At 46.3% G+C, this 16374-nt stretch overlaps 1 protein-coding gene across 4 annotated transcripts in view; it reads left to right on the top strand.

The window, feature by feature from the left end:
• Positions 1–16374, top strand: part of kmt2a (lysine (K)-specific methyltransferase 2A) — a 36864-nt gene that overhangs the window by 6390 nt on the left and 14100 nt on the right. For 2 of the 4 annotated variants that reach the window (XM_068710592.1, XM_068710600.1), the window contains exons 2-23: positions 2061–2133; positions 2259–5650; positions 6315–6492; positions 6936–7164; positions 7283–7968; positions 8062–8135; positions 8300–8536; positions 8630–8776; positions 9675–9773; positions 10043–10163; positions 10365–10478; positions 10720–10904; positions 11116–11292; positions 11899–12009; positions 12462–12535; positions 14452–14669; positions 14769–14863; positions 14946–15083; positions 15190–15348; positions 15530–15641; positions 15729–15807; positions 15952–16112. In XM_068710592.1, the coding sequence (XP_068566693.1) occupies positions 2061–2133; positions 2259–5650; positions 6315–6492; positions 6936–7164; positions 7283–7968; positions 8062–8135; positions 8300–8536; positions 8630–8776; positions 9675–9773; positions 10043–10163; positions 10365–10478; positions 10720–10904; positions 11116–11292; positions 11899–12009; positions 12462–12535; positions 14452–14669; positions 14769–14863; positions 14946–15083; positions 15190–15348; positions 15530–15641; positions 15729–15807; positions 15952–16112 (6859 nt within the window). The remainder of the gene's footprint in view (positions 1–2060; positions 2134–2258; positions 5651–6314; positions 6493–6935; positions 7165–7282; positions 7969–8061; positions 8136–8299; positions 8537–8629; positions 8777–9674; positions 9774–10042; positions 10164–10364; positions 10479–10719; positions 10905–11115; positions 11293–11898; positions 12010–12461; positions 12536–14451; positions 14670–14768; positions 14864–14945; positions 15084–15189; positions 15349–15529; positions 15642–15728; positions 15808–15951; positions 16113–16374) is intronic. The other 2 variants (XM_068710614.1, XM_068710606.1) reach the window with 2 other exon arrangements.

A 16374-nucleotide genomic window follows, 5' to 3' on the forward strand; every position in this document is an offset into this window, starting at 1 on the left:
AGTTCACGCGCAAAGGGGGTGTGTGAGGTGTTTTTTTTCTCTTTCCCTCAAACCGTGTGCGAGTGTGGCTGACAGTATCAGGAGGCACACGTGCGCATGACATGTATGAGTGCGCGTGTACAAACCCGTGTAGTCCGCTCCATGCGTGTTGTGATGTCATTGACTGCTTCTCGCACCATCACAGCGAGTCAGAGCCTTCCTTTGGTACTCCGCCCCCCCCACCCGCTCTGCAACAACACCAACCAGAAGCAGCAGCAGCTTGCTTAGAGAGGAGACGATGCTGGTATTATAGTGAGGAGAGAGGGACTGAAAGTGGAGAGAGAAGCGTAAGGAGACAAGGAGGGGAGGATGCTTGGATCGGTATTGCCTGCCAGAATAAACAGCACTATTGACTGTTTGTTGTTGTTGTTGTTTGTTTATATGCAGAACAGATGAAAGAGACCATTTTGTAGCACACGTTAGTGGTTTTAATTTTTTTCTTTTCTTATTAAAATCCAGAGTGTGCGTGTTTCAGACACATCGAGGTATGAATTATTAATACTGAGATGTGTGTAACCCGTAGCTGGTGCAAATCGGTTTGCATGTGCACACACTTGTACGTGTACTTACTATACTCTGATAGCAGCTGCTCTACAAACTGGGCCAACAAGACCTCCACTGCATCCCTGCACGTTGCTATAAATAAACATGATTAAATGACATGCTCACCTCCACTCTTAAACACACACACTGATTGCAAGAAGTGGTGGCACGGATCAGGACACTGAAGATGTTAATCATTCTCTAATGATTGCTCTGTTGCACATCTCAAGACTTGGGATGGATTGATGTACGGTCTACTCTGTACATATCACATTTACACAAGTGACATATCAAGAGCCACTTGGGATGTATTTGCTTCCATCTGTTTCTGGAATATAGTATGTTTTTGTTGTGGAAGATGGCGTTTTGTTGCTTCCATACTGTGACCCTGCCAGGTTAGGGTCCTCATATGCTGTTGACACATCATTAGACCTAGTTCCAGGCAGACGGGCGATGAGTCTCCATCGATGTTCCTTCAATATGTTTTATTGCACTTGTTCTCAGTGAAAGAATGGGACTCATGACGCATGTGAAGCAGTTGATAGGTGGAGATAGTTTACCTCGATGCGACAAGGTCAGAATGTCAAAATACAGTATAATATCTTGCCAACTATTTGATGAATGAATGGAATAAAAGTCGGTATAGACCTTCACGCTGCCTGGAGGATGACTCCTAATGTCTTCGGAGATGCCCATTGATATAACGTAACAGGCCAAACATGTCCTTCAGTTCAGATAAATATCCTGTCAACCTCTTTCTTAGAGATAAATCATTACGTTAGCATGGGAAGCGTGTCATACTGATATGGTAAATATTCTAGGCGTTATTGTGATGTTATGCTAACATCTTACATGCTGTGTCAACATCCGACATGTGTTAACTGTACACAGGATAAACCCTTTACATGTAGCCTCCAGCACTGCCTTTCTTCTGGTGCCACCGTCAAGCCACACGTCACATTTTCTTTTGTTTCACTAGTGGAAAGGACGTAAGCTGATGTGTAATCGGCATTAAAGCTTCATAAGGTTGTAGAATCTAGGCCCCTCTTTCTTTAGTGTGTCTTTGCTCTGGCTGTCTATCTAGCTATGACCAACTATCTTAGAATCTTTCTGTTCCCTTAGGGTTCAGGAGCACCGTGCAAGACGTTAGTCACAAAGTAAGATTTTGGTTGTTTGCAATTCAAACTGTCTGTTGTGGGTTAAGCCTTCTCCAACTGCAGACATGTCATCCTAAAAGCCAGAGAAACATGAGAGCACCAGAGTATGCCAGCAGGCGAAAGTGAGATTGAGGACATCATTATAGCCTATAGCCTGGTCTTCAGTTGAGTCAGACTTCAGGAATGACTCGCATGTATATCTAGGCCAACTGACAATTATGTGTTATGATGGATGCTTTAATTCTGACCTGTTAACCAACATTGCTTCTTCCCTGTATTTTAGCATTACAAAAACTGTTTTCCTTTTTCTTTATTTTGTAGGAAGAAGCGTTTGGAGGATTTGGACCAGTGGCTGAGCAAAAAAGAATACAGAGCCCATCAACAACCCCTTTAGGTAAAGTCACTTAAAAGAAACATCAGAAACCTTAATGTTGCCTATGCCCGTACAGGTTATCTTTATCTAATGCATTCCATGCTTACTAAATGCCATCTATTTTCTTCTCTGTTTTTTTCCAACAGGCCTACCCATACAGGAGAAGAAGCCTAGAGGCCGTCCCCCACGGGCCCTGACTGCCCAGAAAGCTTCTGCTTGTCTACCTTCCCCCTCCTCCCTTCCCTCCCCTACACAGGCGAAACCTGAGGGCCCTGAAAGGCCAGCTGAGAAGGTGAAAAGGCTGCCCGGGAGGCCACCAGGCACTGGCGAAAAGAGAAGAGGTCGACCCCCGTCTTCAAGTAGCAAGAAAGCTTGGAGCCATGCAGCAGGGGAGGATAGTAGGCAGGCTGGGTCTGAGGTGGGCATGGAAACAGAAGAGGACCAGGACAGAAAGGGCGCCAAGAGGACGCCGCTGGGCTCTGCTCAGCCACATGACACAGAGGCAAAGCTTCCCAAAGGTGGGCGGGGTGAATCCAAAGTTACCGCCCTGAAGAGGCTGAGAGCAACTAAACTCAGTCCTCTCAAGTCACGACTCAAGACTTTGCCCGGTGTACCAAGACGCAGACGCGGGCGACCGCCCTCAGCCGAGCGTCTCAAAGCTGAGGCGGCAGCTGCTGCCGCTGCTGCTGCTGCACAGCTGTCTACCTCCATTGAATGTGAGGAAGGGAAACATAAGGCCTTTAGGGTCAGAGGGGGGGATAGAGGCACAGAACCACACACTCCTCAGCATGGGCTGCTGAGGAGTGTGGATGGTGCCGACTACCAGGACTCTTCCGATCCACCTGCATCCCCGTCGCCCTCCAAGCCAGGCAGGGCGGTGGGCCTCCGAAAAAGCCCTCGCCATAGAAAGCCTGTCCGGATTGTCCCCTCCTTTAAACGCACTGATGCAGCCATTGCTAAACAGCTGCTGCAGCGCGCTAAGAAGGGAGCGCAAAAGCGGCTGGAGAAAGAGGCTGTAGCCATTGGGGGGAGTGGGACGGGAGCCGTCGACTCTGGTATCAGGAAGACCCAGCTGAAGAACATCAGGCAGTTCATCATGCCCGTGGTCAGCACCGTCTCCCTTCGCATCATCAAAACCCCCAAGCGCTTCATTGAAGATGAGGGCAACTTTGGAACCCCACCACCCCACATGAAGATAGCACGGATAGAAACGACCCCCTCATCCGTCTCAACCTCTGCCCAACCCACCTCCACCTCCACCACCTCCTCTTCCCCCTCTCCTGTACTGGTCTCCTCTACACCTGCTGTTACTAGCACTGGCACCACTGCTCCGATTGACTCCCTCCCCCCTCCTCCTCCTCCTCCTCCTGCCCCTCTCCCCACTGCTCCGTCAACAGCTGCCAGTCTGCTCAACAACAACAACAACAACACCAACAATGCCGCCAATGGCCGATTTAGCAGTAGTGCAGCGTCTTGCGGCTCCAGTGCGGTGTCGCAGCATTCCTCCCAGCTCTCCTCTGCAGAGTCTTCCAGGTCCAGCAGCCCCAGCCTGGATGACTCATCGTGCGACTCCCAGGCTTCCGAGGCCACGCAGGCTTTGTCGGAGCCAGACGATCACTCTCCGTCTTCTCAGGGAGAGAGGGAAGCCAACCTGTTACACAGCTCACGGCCACCCTCTCCTCCCTCTGAGCCGGAGCCGGAGCACGTGTTGGCAGAGAGGAGTCGGCGAGGACGGCGAGGACAGGGGGTTGGACGGGGAAGTCAGAGCCAGAGGGCGAGAGAGGCTCTCACCACTGGGGCTAAAAAACCTATCATCAGCCCACCAACAGGGGTTCTTATGTCCTCCTCTACACTTGTAAATTCACAGCAAGCTTCATCCACGGCCTCTTCCTCTTCTTCACCTCCACCCCCGCCTCTCCTCACGCCTCCGCAACCTCCCCAGTCAGCTTCATCCAATACTGCTGCTATCAGTGAACACCACTCGCAGTCCCCTTGGATAACTCACCCCATCCCGCCGTTCCTGTCTGGACCGTCAGTGTTGTCCAGCTTGTCAGACAAACGAAGCCGCTCAATTCTGAGAGAGCCCACTTTCCGCTGGACGTCCCTGTCCCACCCTGAACAGCAGTACTTTTCCTCAGCTAAATATGCCAAGGAGGGCCTCATCCGCAAGCCCATATTTGACAACTTCCGTCCTCCCCCTCTCACGGCTGAAGACGTGGGGCTGTTGCCCCACGGCGTTAGTGGAGCAGGGGGAGCCGCTCCAGTAGCGTTCCCCGCACCAGGCAGCGGAGCAGGGACAGGGACTCGTCTGTTTGCCCCTCATCACCAACACACCCACCACCAACATCCCTCTTCATCCCGCTTTGACGCACCGCACCATAAGCGCAGCCCGTTGCTTCGCGCTCCACGATTCACACCCAGCGAGGCCCACTCGCGGATATTTGAGTCCGTGACCTTGCATTCGTCTTCTGGAAGCAGTCCCGGCTCTCTCTCCCCGCACCAGACGTCATCGAGCTCCAACAGAACCTCGCGGCGCAGGAGAAGACTGGTCTCGGGAACAATTCGGGGCCATCCACGGTCTCCTTCCCACTCCATGACCAGACGCAGCAGCCAAATGGGAGGTTCAATGTCTATGGGCAAAGGCTCCTCTGAGATGTCTGTGCTGACAGGCTCTGTTCCCTGTTGTAATCCCAGCTCTTTGCCAGGGGTTTCTGCAAGTCCAATAGCCACTAGTGCCTTAACTCCTCCTTTCAGCACCTTCTCCACCGTATCCATGGGTCTGGCCCCGCAAGGGACACCTGATGGCAGGAGAGGGGCTACTGGAAACCCACCTCCTTTGTCAACTACATCGTCCACATCTTCCCCACTCTTCCCTCTCTTTCCTTCCAGTGCCCAGGACACAGGGCGAGGAGCTGGGAAAGGAGGCAAAGAAAAAACGTTGGCTCCCCAGGAACCTGCTCAAAAGGAAAAAGAAAGGGATTCTGAGAAAAACCGAGAGAAAGAGAAGGAAAATAAGAGGGAAGGGAGGAAAGATCTGGAGAAAAGAAGTAAGGTTTCTACACCAGATGGCTCCCCCAATGCACCTTCCAGCCTGTTTACTGTGGATGGGAGGGACTCCGAAGATGCTCTTCTGTCTATTGCTCCAAAAAAGGCTCCAGGGAGAAAAAAATCAACGTCAGTTGACACAGTTTCTGACACTGCTTCCTCAGATGTGCGTGGGCCCCATTCCACTGTTCCCATATCTATCGCTAAGGGACGTCTATCAAAGAAAAACAGACCCTCTGAGAAAGGAGCAGAGATGGAGGATGGGGAAAAGGAGAAAGAGAAACAGAGTGCTCCTAGCCTGCAGACTGCAAGCCTTCCAGGGCAGCCGGGCAGACAACAGCTCCCTGTCTCCTCTCTCGGATCAATGTTGGCACAAGCAGAGAAGCAGCCTGTGACCGACAAGCGGGTAGTCGGACTGCTGAAGAAGGCCAAAGCCCAGCTCTTTGCCATTAAGAAGAGTAAACTGAAGCCTGCAGAGCAGACGAAGGTCCAGGTCAGTTTTTCTGTTCATGTCTTGTCCGCATAGTTATTGTGTCTCCTCAACAAAGCTTAATTGTTTCTCTCACTCTCATCAACACGCAAGTGGCTTGTACATGACTCTATGAATATTTGCTATTAATAGAAAAATGCGTTTGTATTCAAAGTGAAACTTGATAATAAGAAAGTCCCTCGGAGGGCGTTACTCAAGGGGAATTCTGTTAGACTCATACATTATGCAGAACTGGCTGTGCTTTTGAAAGTATTTCCAGAATATACTAATTTGTTCTTCTGCTGTTTAATCTAAACATTAGGTAGTTATAGGCAGTCATTGCAATTTTCAAGAAAAGGAAAAATTCCCTTTCTTACTTGAACTTACAGTATTATAGTCTTGGCCCAACATTTAGTATTAACACCTCTCCTCTGCCACCTCATTATCATCCTCATTATTAAACATTGAACAGAGAAAATAGTTTTATTTGGTTTCCTGAAACTTTTACAAGAAATTAAATCTTGAACCTCAGAAGGACACATTTGTGGTGCTGTATGATTGTCTGTGTATTTGTTATTATTGTAATTATTATTATTATTATTATTATTATACGGTATGCTCTTCAAATATACAAATAATGTAAAATAAAAATGCTTTACTTTTTGTGGTGGTGTGTGTGTCTGAGCAGGGTCAAGAGAGTGACTCGTCAGAGGCCTCAGTCCGTGGTCCGCGCATCAAGCACGTATGTCGTCGTGCAGCTGTGGCTCTTGGCCGCAATCGGGCCGTGTTCCCCGACGACATGCCCACACTTAGTGCCTTGCCCTGGGAGGAGAGAGAGAAGATCCTATCTTCCATGGGGAATGATGGTAAGTCACACTCAACTTGCCTCTCGTTTGACTGGCATGTGGATTACAAGGTTCAGTGCAAAGCTCTCCGATTTTTTTTTATTCATGACACAACATATATGTGAATCCTGAAAAAGTTCTGCAGCATGCAGTGATGACGGACTAATCACAAGAGCAGAGACATCCAGTCATCCATGAATCCACATAGTGAACTGGTGGCGGAACAAGCAGAGTTTGGCTGCCCCGGTCCTGTTATTTTGACTGCTTTCAGGCCATGTTGGAACATGTGAATTGTTGTGAGGACAAAGAACCTGATGTGGCGGGGACATATCAATAGAGCAGTTATATCATACCCATGTTTAAACATCTGGGTTTCAGTGTCTTAAACCCAAGTGAGTCAAATGAATCCTGCACAACTGTGTGTCAGTAAAAATAATCTGTCTGTGATGCGTCTCCTCTTACAGATAAGTCATCAGTAGCAGGCTCCGAGGAGGCGGAGCCTCAGTCCCCTCCCATAAAGCCGCGGGAGACACGGCAGAAGGCGGTTCAAGAAGCTCCTCCCAAGAAGGGGCGCCGGTCGCGACGCTGTGGCCAATGCTCAGGCTGCCAAGTTCCAGAAGATTGTGGCGTCTGCACAAACTGTCTCGACAAGCCTAAATTTGGAGGAAGAAACATTAAAAAGCAATGCTGCAAGTGAGTCTTAGTGGATGAGCGGTTTGTTGCAATACATTATCACAATTATCAAGCAAGTCTTGAATAACAGTTTTATAACAAATTCATTTCTAAGAACTGGTTTTGTCACTGTCTACAGGATGAGGAAGTGTCAGAACTTGCAGTGGATGCCCTCAAAGATGTTCCTTCAGAAGCAAGGCAAATGCAAGAAAGATAAGAAGAAGAACAAGTCGTCCGAGAAGAAAGAGGGTCTCATTCCGGTAAAAGGACTAGTCTCGGAGTCCGGCCCCAAACTCACTCCTGCACCACTAAAGGAGGAGCCTCCCCGCAAAAAGAGTGAGACTCCTCCGCTTAAGTTGGGAGAGGAGAAGTCAAGACTGCAGCCACTGTCGAAGCAATCTTCTCCAGCCCTCGCATCTTCCCCTGCCCCAGTCGAACCCCTACAGGCGCCCAGCGCAGCCCAGTCTCCAGGCCTCACACCAGACGTCAAACCGCTCTCAGCCACGAGCAGTGTCACCAGCAAGAAGGGACACAAACCCCAGTCGTCTGTACTGACCTCTTCCTCGTCGTCCTCGTCGTCCTCCTCTTCCACTTCATCGTCGGCCTCGTCCTCATCCTCTTCCTCTCCGTCGTCTTCAGCCCAGAATTCCCCCTCCCAGTCCACGCAGTCTCATCAACCGTCGCAACAGCAGCAGCGGCCTCTTACCAGTCAGGCACCTTCAAAAAAAGATGCTTCACCCAAGATTTCTCTGTGCGAGCCCAAGAAGAAGCCCCAGCAGCACTCGTCATTACAGCAGAGCTCAACTACAACTATTTCAGATATAGGTAAAAAAACTGGTTGCACACTTAAAGTTATAATAAATACATACTTTATACTCAACTCTAATTTGAATGTTATGTCCTGTCTCTTTTTCATAGTTGAATCAAAACAGTTGAAGAAGCCAAGTTCTCGCTCTATTCCTCCATCTCCTAAACAGAGACCAAAAGACAAGGTGAGAAGTAGTCACTGTGTGAGATGCAACCAATTGCTTTTTAACTTTTTTTAATTTCTGCATACTTCTCATCAAAACTTTGAATGCACACTGTATGGATCACGTATCATTTCTGATATTCACCCTCCTATGTCACTCTCCTCTTGTCTGATTAACACGAGAAGCCGCTGACCACCAAACCCCCCAGCAGCAGTACTTTAAACTGGCTAAGCACTCCCTCGACTAGGGGCCAGGCGAAGTCCAGAGCGCCCTGCGACGGAGTGCATCGTATCAGAGTGGATTTCAAGAGGGACCTCGATGTGGAGAAGGTTTGGGAGGCTGGTGGCCTCAGCCTGCTCACCTCTGTGCCTGTCACGCCCCGGGTGCTCTGCTACTTATGTGCAAGCAGTGGAAATGTTGAGGTACGTTTTTATTGAGGTCAAGTTTTATTGACAGAGCAATGGTTAAACGTATATTCTAACGGTCTCTGTCTCTTTCTTTCTTTCTGTCTATAGTTTGTCTTCTGCCAGGTGTGCTGTGAACCGTTCCATCTCTTTTGCCTGGGGGAGTCAGAGCGCCCTCTCCAGGAGCAGTTTGAGAACTGGTGTTGTCGACGATGCAGGTTCTGTCAGGCCTGTGGACGCCAGCACCAGAAAACTAAAGTAAGCCATTCAGTACAGTTCGGTTCATTTTAAAGCTGTGCACAACATAGGCTTAGTGTGGAGTGACAGTGTGTTAAGGCTGTTGAGTCTTCCATAGAAAGAAGTCTGCTAGTCTTGCCAGCAGACAGCACTTAATCAGCTTCTTGGATTCCTGCCATGATTTTATTATTTAACTCATGTCCTGTGTAGAATGTGCACGGTGTGAGCCTTGAATGGTTTTCATTTCAGAATCACACTTCTTTGATTGTTTTGTCCTGTTGTGACATGTTCATATAAGTTCTATGGATTTGTTGGTTAGTTACTATTAAAGAAATGGATTGGTGCACGCATTTTCTTTGTCCTTGTCTTTTGAAGCCTGGATTGTTGACATCCATGTTTAGCAGCAGCCTTCTTCTTATTCCCTGTCTTTGCTGTCACATTGCTGTGTTTTTGATAATAATTATTGGCACGTTACCACCACTTGTAGATAAGTAGAATAGTGTGAAATCATTGGCATGAATGTGTATTGCGTCACCCGCATTTGGAGGTAAGTGCACCCTTTAGTAGGTTGACAAGGACAAACAAAATGAGGACCCACAGAACTATTGCACCATAGCGCTACTAGTGGCCAAAAAAACTCTACAGGGTACCTTTAATGCACCGTAAACATTCAACACAGTGTAATTGCCAGACAAATAGAGAGAAAGTCTTTAACAGTTGTTAACTGGTCCATGGCTGTTTATTTTCAGTATGTAGGGATGACTGCAAAAGCAGGTGACATACTGTATACTGTATACACACATACTGTATCTAATTTGCTGTGAATGGAACTGTGTTGTTTGTTGGTCATGAACATTTTTATGTTGCCTCCTTTCATATTTAAATGATCTAATCTCTCTTTTGGCCCCTGTCACTGTAGCAGCAGCTGCTCGAGTGCGATAAGTGCCGTAACAGCTATCACCCGGAGTGCCTGGGTCCCAACCACCCTACTAGACCCACCAAGAAGAAGAGAGTCTGGGTATGGATGCCTACACTCTCCATTTAGACTCCTCTTCACCCTCACCCAACTTTAGTATTATGCTCACACATTTCTGACTTACCTCTCCTTTCGTTCACACATTTTTCCAGCCTGTCACAACAGTGCTACTTACATTCATGGGTCCCGCTCACAGGCAGCGACTATGAAAACATTTTTACTCCTCATAGCAGCACTTTCACATCACCTTTGGCTCGTAACACAGCTGCTTGCAAGTTTTTGCACCGTGTTTATGTGTTCCTTCTTTTCAGGTGTGCACCAAATGTGTGCGTTGTAAGAGTTGTGGAGCCACTAAGCCTGGGAAGTCCTGGGATGCCCAGTGGTCACATGACTTCTCCATGTGTCATGACTGTGCCAAACTCTTTGCTAAAGGTAAGAGACAAGCATGTGGATTCCAAAATGGTGGAGTCAGTACATATACACCGCTGGTATTCTTTCTGAGATGAAAGGAGAACGATTTCTTAAGAATCTGACCTGTGTTTTGAAGACTTACTCAGCAACATATGACGGACATTAAAATCACAACATTTGATAACACTGTACCGGTTATCATCCTCTCTCTCTCTCTCTTAGGAAACTTCTGCCCACTGTGTGACAAGTGCTACGATGACGACGACTACGACAGCAAGATGATGGAGTGTGGCCGTTGCAACCATTGGGTTCATGCCAAGTGTGAGAATCTGACAGGTCAGTAGACTTCCAAAAAAGCCAGGTAGAAGATCACATTTAAACACAAGTTTACTGTCTCAGTAGAGGGGTGTAGTTAGTATTCAACAGCACTTGTTGCACTTCGTTTGTCTTGTCAGTTGTCAGTGTCTGTGCGGCTGACTGACAGGCCGTCCTGTGAGTGCTGTCATGCTGATGAGATGCTGAAAGACCTTTTTAAACGGGAGCAATAATCACCTGTCATCTTTCGCTGTCCCCACAGATGAAATGTACGAGCTGCTATCAAAGCTGCCAGAGAGTGTTGCCTACACGTGTACCAAATGTACCGAACGCCATCCGGCCGAGTGGAGGACGGCGTTGGAGAGAGAGCTTCAGGGATGCGTTCGCCATGTCCTCACTGCACTGCTCAACTCACGCACATCCTCACACCTGTTACGCTACAAACAGGTTAGATACACCTATTCTTCTGTGGTGTCAGTACATTATGCTGTGTTTGATGCATTCCTTTATCGCATCATAGTGCTGCATGCATGTATAGAGAATAGACACTGATGGATACACAGACATATTCAGTTACAAACAGCTGAAGCAACAGCCACAGCTACATGAACATACTGATGAGATCTTTACTCGGTGTAACCCTCTGACTTTGGGACAGGCGGTGAAGCCTCCGGAGCTGAACCCAGAGACAGAGGAGAGTCTTCCATCTCGTCGTTCCCCGGAGGGCCCGGATCCTCCGGTCCTGACAGAAGTCCCCATCACACCTCCCACTGACTCCCCTCCAGATCTTGAGTCTGTGGACAAAAAGATGGATCAAGGTCGCTACAATTCAGTGGTAAGTACGTCATATTTCAAGCAGTGTCTCTGCTGCTCTGACAAAATAAACCTGGTGTAGTTTCAAGAGACCATATGAGAGGTGTTGTCCTCTATATTTTAGCCAAATTACTGTATATTTACCTTAGATGTATTAGAAGATGGGAGGGATCTATGCAAGCTAACCATAGGTAAACATTTTCTGAACATGAGAGTCTGTTTGCCTAATGATTTGATACAGGGTCTGAATAGTTAGGGTTGATTCAGATTCCATCACAAGCTCTTGCAAATCAGACTGTATTTAAAAGAAATCATAGTTTTAAAGCATTTTTATAGTAGATTTCTAATATTGTACGTGTCCTCGTCTTGCATCCAAGTCAGGCCTCTGCTGTATAATGGTTAGTCAGCTACACAGCAGCTATGACCTTTCCACCAGTGTTCATCGTCACTTCACTGTTCTAACAATCACTCTCTCTGTGTGTGTGTGTGTGTGTGTGTGTGTGTGTGTGTGTGTGTGTGTGTGTGTGTGTGTGTGTGCGTGTGCGTGTGCGTGTGCGTGTGCGTGTGCGTGTGCGTGTGCGTGTGCGTGTGTGCGTGTTTGTGTGTCTGCTCCTCATTTCTCTCCCAGCTGGAGTTCAGTGATGACATCGCGCGAATCATTCAGGCGGCCATCAATAGTGATGGTGGCCAGCCTGAAAGCAGGAAAGCCAACAGCATGGTCAAGTCTTTCTTCATTCGGGTAAGAACCTCAAATCAACTCTGGATCATAGCTGTCCCGTCAGCACCACTGAAAACACAACTAGATTACAGTGCACTTCACAGGCACTCTCCAATTCCACAATGGCAATTTGGCAATTGAACACTTTAGGGTCATGTCAGCTAGATTGTGTTATCAAGTTATATGAGCTCATATTCTCTTCAGACACACAGATTTACACACATTGCTCACAAACACGCTTGATGATTTAGAAAATTGAGGAAAAAAACAACAAACATTTTCTTCATCCTCTGTTTGGGGGGCCCCTGTAGCATACATACTGTAGGTATCTTTGTCAAGGTATGGAAACATCAAGCTAGGGCCCTTCTGTTGAGCTACAGGATCACTAACCACAAACTCGCCCCAAATGCAGGTCCGTCCAAGTGCTTCCGTAGAGCTGATGTGCAAACTTCATTGAGTGTTTTCTCTTTCAGCAAATGGACCGAATCTTCCCGTGGTTCAAAGTGAAAGAGTCCAGGCTCTGGGAAAGGCAAAAAGTCTCTGCCAAGTGAGTGTCTATCTCACCGTAGTGTTACGTACTCTTCAGTGTACAGTACCCAACTGTTCTGAGTTTTGCAAGATAATTTATTTTTACCAGTTGGTTTTAGATCACGTTTACAGTGTTATGATGTGGTTATTTGATGTTTTTGAAAATTAAGGAGATTTTTGTACTTGCTGTTGCAGTTTGCATAAGAATTCTGTTGTAATTCAAAGGCTTTAAAAGCACAGCTATAAAATCAGGCAATAGTACTGGATAAGAAGTTAAAGTAGAGCTCAAACTGATGTGAACAAAGCCTGAAAGTCAATAGTTAAAAGCTAAGCCCCCAAACAGACAGTTCTCTCAATCTTAATATCACTGTGAAGTGTGTGATGTGCCGTTTTTTTCCAAACTTGCAGTGCAAGTTGTGTTTGTATTCAGAGAGAAGAAAATTATAATATAATATTTGTGTAATGTGAACCCGTCCAAAGAGCTTGGTGGAGATCTGCAGTTTTCAAGAACGGCAGGTCTATAATTATTAAAATGAGGAGTAAGATGTGGTTTCTCTGGGAGAAGCTGTACAGTATCATCATCTGTATATACAGTAGGAAGAAACCAGAAAGCAGTGAACTAATTTTAATAAAATGTGTGGCTGACTGTACCACCAACCTCTGGGTAAAATTTGTGGAAATAACAGCCAAAGGGGAAGATCAGGATTTCATATGATTGTCCCTTTATCTTTTTGAATGGTTAAGGAAATGTGTATTTCAGTGTGATGTTCAGTTTTGGGAATCTCAACTAAAACACTTTCTCTGCATAAGTGCAAAAAACAAAGGAGACTCTTTTAGCAACTAAAGGATTTAGTGACTGAGTGGATCGATTAAGTGGTTTTCTTTCAACATGCCTTATCTCAGGACAATGACTGTGACTAAAGGTACCAATTAAGATTTAAAGCTGCAGTAATGAAATTGATTCCACAGTTTCTCTGATTTAATGAGCCCACTGGACAGCTTAGTGGTCAATTTAAGACGGTAACAGATGGCTGTAGGCCCATACACTCAGAATAACACTGATTGATGTGAATATTAGAATATGTACTGAAAGTCTATATGAACATCTATATATATATATATATATATATGTGTGCTGTCTTTATTAACTAGAGAATACAGGATCGATGAAAGCACCTCCTCTTAGCTGTATTCATGGAGGACAGCAGCACTATTTATTAGTGCACATGCATTTACATTAATGATTAATAATGAAATGATCATATTGAATAATTTATGCTTTTCACAGTGATAACAGGCATGTTATTTGACATTATTAAAAGCAATAATTTAAAGCCCCTGTTTTTGTTTCAATGTGAACCTTTCATTTTGTAAGTGAATGTTATGGTTTTACTGCCCTGCATATTGAATTCCTTTCCCACTCACTCATTAACTCTTTTAGTCACTCGCTCACGTATATTTCGATATTATCTTTCCCAGTCCATTTACTCTGCCTGTCCTCCAGGCATTGTGGGAGGCAAACCATAACAGTGTCAAATTTCACTTGACGGCTCTTTGATACACATTTGTGGTCTAATTGTGGTTAACTTGTCAGTTTGGTCTGTTGCGCTATGTGTCAGTGCTCCAGCCCAGGAAACCAATGATCCATCCAGTGGATCCTGTAGCCAGCATTGGAGGGGGGCCTGTTTTTAGTTGGCTTTGCTGTCTTATTAAGTATAAGACTTCACATCACATAAATTGTCCAGCATTGATTGACTTGGCAAAACTTAATTTGGCAAAGCTCCTTGGGTGTGATTCATTACTGCTCACATCCAACTTGTTATGTCTTTTTGGGAAATAATCTGAGATGCTTACTATCACAATTTAACATTTTTACCCAATCATTGTTAGGACATCATTTAATAGTGCCTGTCTCTGTTTGCTATTGTTTCCCAGCAGTGGGCTTCTCCCGAATGCTGTGCTGCCTCCGTCCCTGGACCACAACTACGCCCAGTGGCAGGAGAGACAGGAGCTTTCCCGCGCTGAACTCCCCCACCTCATGAAAAAGATCATCCCAGCTCCTCGGCCCAAGACTCCCGGTGAACCAGATTCCCCCGCCTCCCCTTCTCCTCCTCTTCCTCCATCTCTACCCCCACCACCCCCACTCCTTCCTGGTAAGGCAATTTGCAAGTATATGCACAAATATACTTACATGCACACTGATTTTGCACATCTTGTCACTTACCGGTTTTCTCATAAATTGTTCTCTTCAGATCGTGACGACAGCCCAGAGCTCCCTCCTCCACCAGGCATTAGTGATAACAGGCAATGTGTTCTGTGTCTGAAGTATGGAGATGAGAACACCAATGTGAGTCAGCAAACTGCTTGGACTCTCTTCAACACACAGAAGAATGACTTTGTGTCACTTGTAACACTGCTGTTTGTTTCAGGATGGTGGCAGGCTGTTGTACATCGGTCAGAACGAGTGGACCCATGTGAACTGCGCCCTGTGGTCCGCCGAGGTGTTCGAAGACGACGACGGCTCTCTGAAGAATGTTCACATGGCTGTTCTCAGGGGAAAACAGCTGGTAAGACACCCTTGTCCATCACAGGGTCCTCACTTTCTCTTCAGTGTTTATTCATAGACAGATTTACCTTTACATCCCGTTGTTGCAACCTGTACTTTTTATTCAGCGCTGTGAGAAGTGTCTAAAGCCAGGGGCCACAGTTGGCTGCTGCCTCACCTCTTGCACCAGCAACTACCACTTCATGTGCGCACGCCAGTGCCACTGTGTCTTCCTGGAGGACAAGAAAGTCTATTGTCCAAAGCACAGGGACCTCATCAAGGGAGAAGTGAGAATTTGTTTAATTTTTTACTATTTAATCAAAAGCTCATTAATACATTTAGATGGCAGCCATCTTAAAAGTACGTTCTGTGTCTCTTGTATAGATGAACCATGCCAGACCAGGAACTGCGACGTGATGATCTGACTTTTATCTTTAACTCTCCTGTGGTTGTGTATTATTTCTGCAGGTAGTGTCTGGGTTTGAGGTGACCCGCAGGATCCTTGTGGACCTGGAGGGCATTCGTCTCAGGAGGAAGTGGCTGGCAGGACTGGAGCCTGAAAATGTCCACATGATGATAGGTAGGTAGACCGCTGGTAAATGTGGGTTGACAAACAACCTTTTCTCACAGTGTGTCTTTAATGCTGATTTAAACGCTGTCATTGCAGGCTCCATGACCATTGATTGTTTGGGGATACTGACTGAACTCTCAGACTGCAAGCGCAAACTCTTCCCTGTAGGATACCAGTGAGTAAAAGAAAAAAATAAATGTTTTCACCTTTTCATTCATCTTAAAGTCCTTTCTAAGACCGTTATTGTTCTCCCTTCATTTAAAGTACATCTGCTGGAGGAAATTTAAATTACAAACTGAATAAATTCTCTTCTCCCCAGGTGTTCAAGGGTGTACTGGAGTACCTTGGATGCTCGGAAGCGCTGTGTGTACACCTGTAGGATCCTAGTTTGTCACCCACCTGTGGTGGAGTCTGACCTGAAAAACATGATGGCTCCTGAGGAGAATCGCACGATAACACACAGCCCACTTCCCATAGCAGGTAAACTACAGATGATAGTGATATTATATAGTTCAGGGTTCAATGTGTTACAGTATGTACCAAATTTGTGGCGATAGTGGATCGCACTCAAAATGTGTTTTTTTTATTTATTTACCAAGGGCCTTGCATTTAATCAACATTTCAGATTTCACCTAGATGTAAATGTACCAGAGTTATCTAGAGAGCAAACTTTTTATCTGGAAAAACCATGTCAAACAATCAGAGCAGAGTATATTTACATACTACTACAACAGGTCTGGAG

The sequence above is a fragment of the Cebidichthys violaceus genome, unplaced genomic scaffold (assembly GCF_023349555.1).
Source record: "Cebidichthys violaceus isolate CVI_PGR_0920_01 unplaced genomic scaffold, fCebVio1.0.p SCAF_1, whole genome shotgun sequence".
NCBI lineage: Eukaryota > Metazoa > Chordata > Actinopteri > Perciformes > Stichaeidae > Cebidichthys > Cebidichthys violaceus.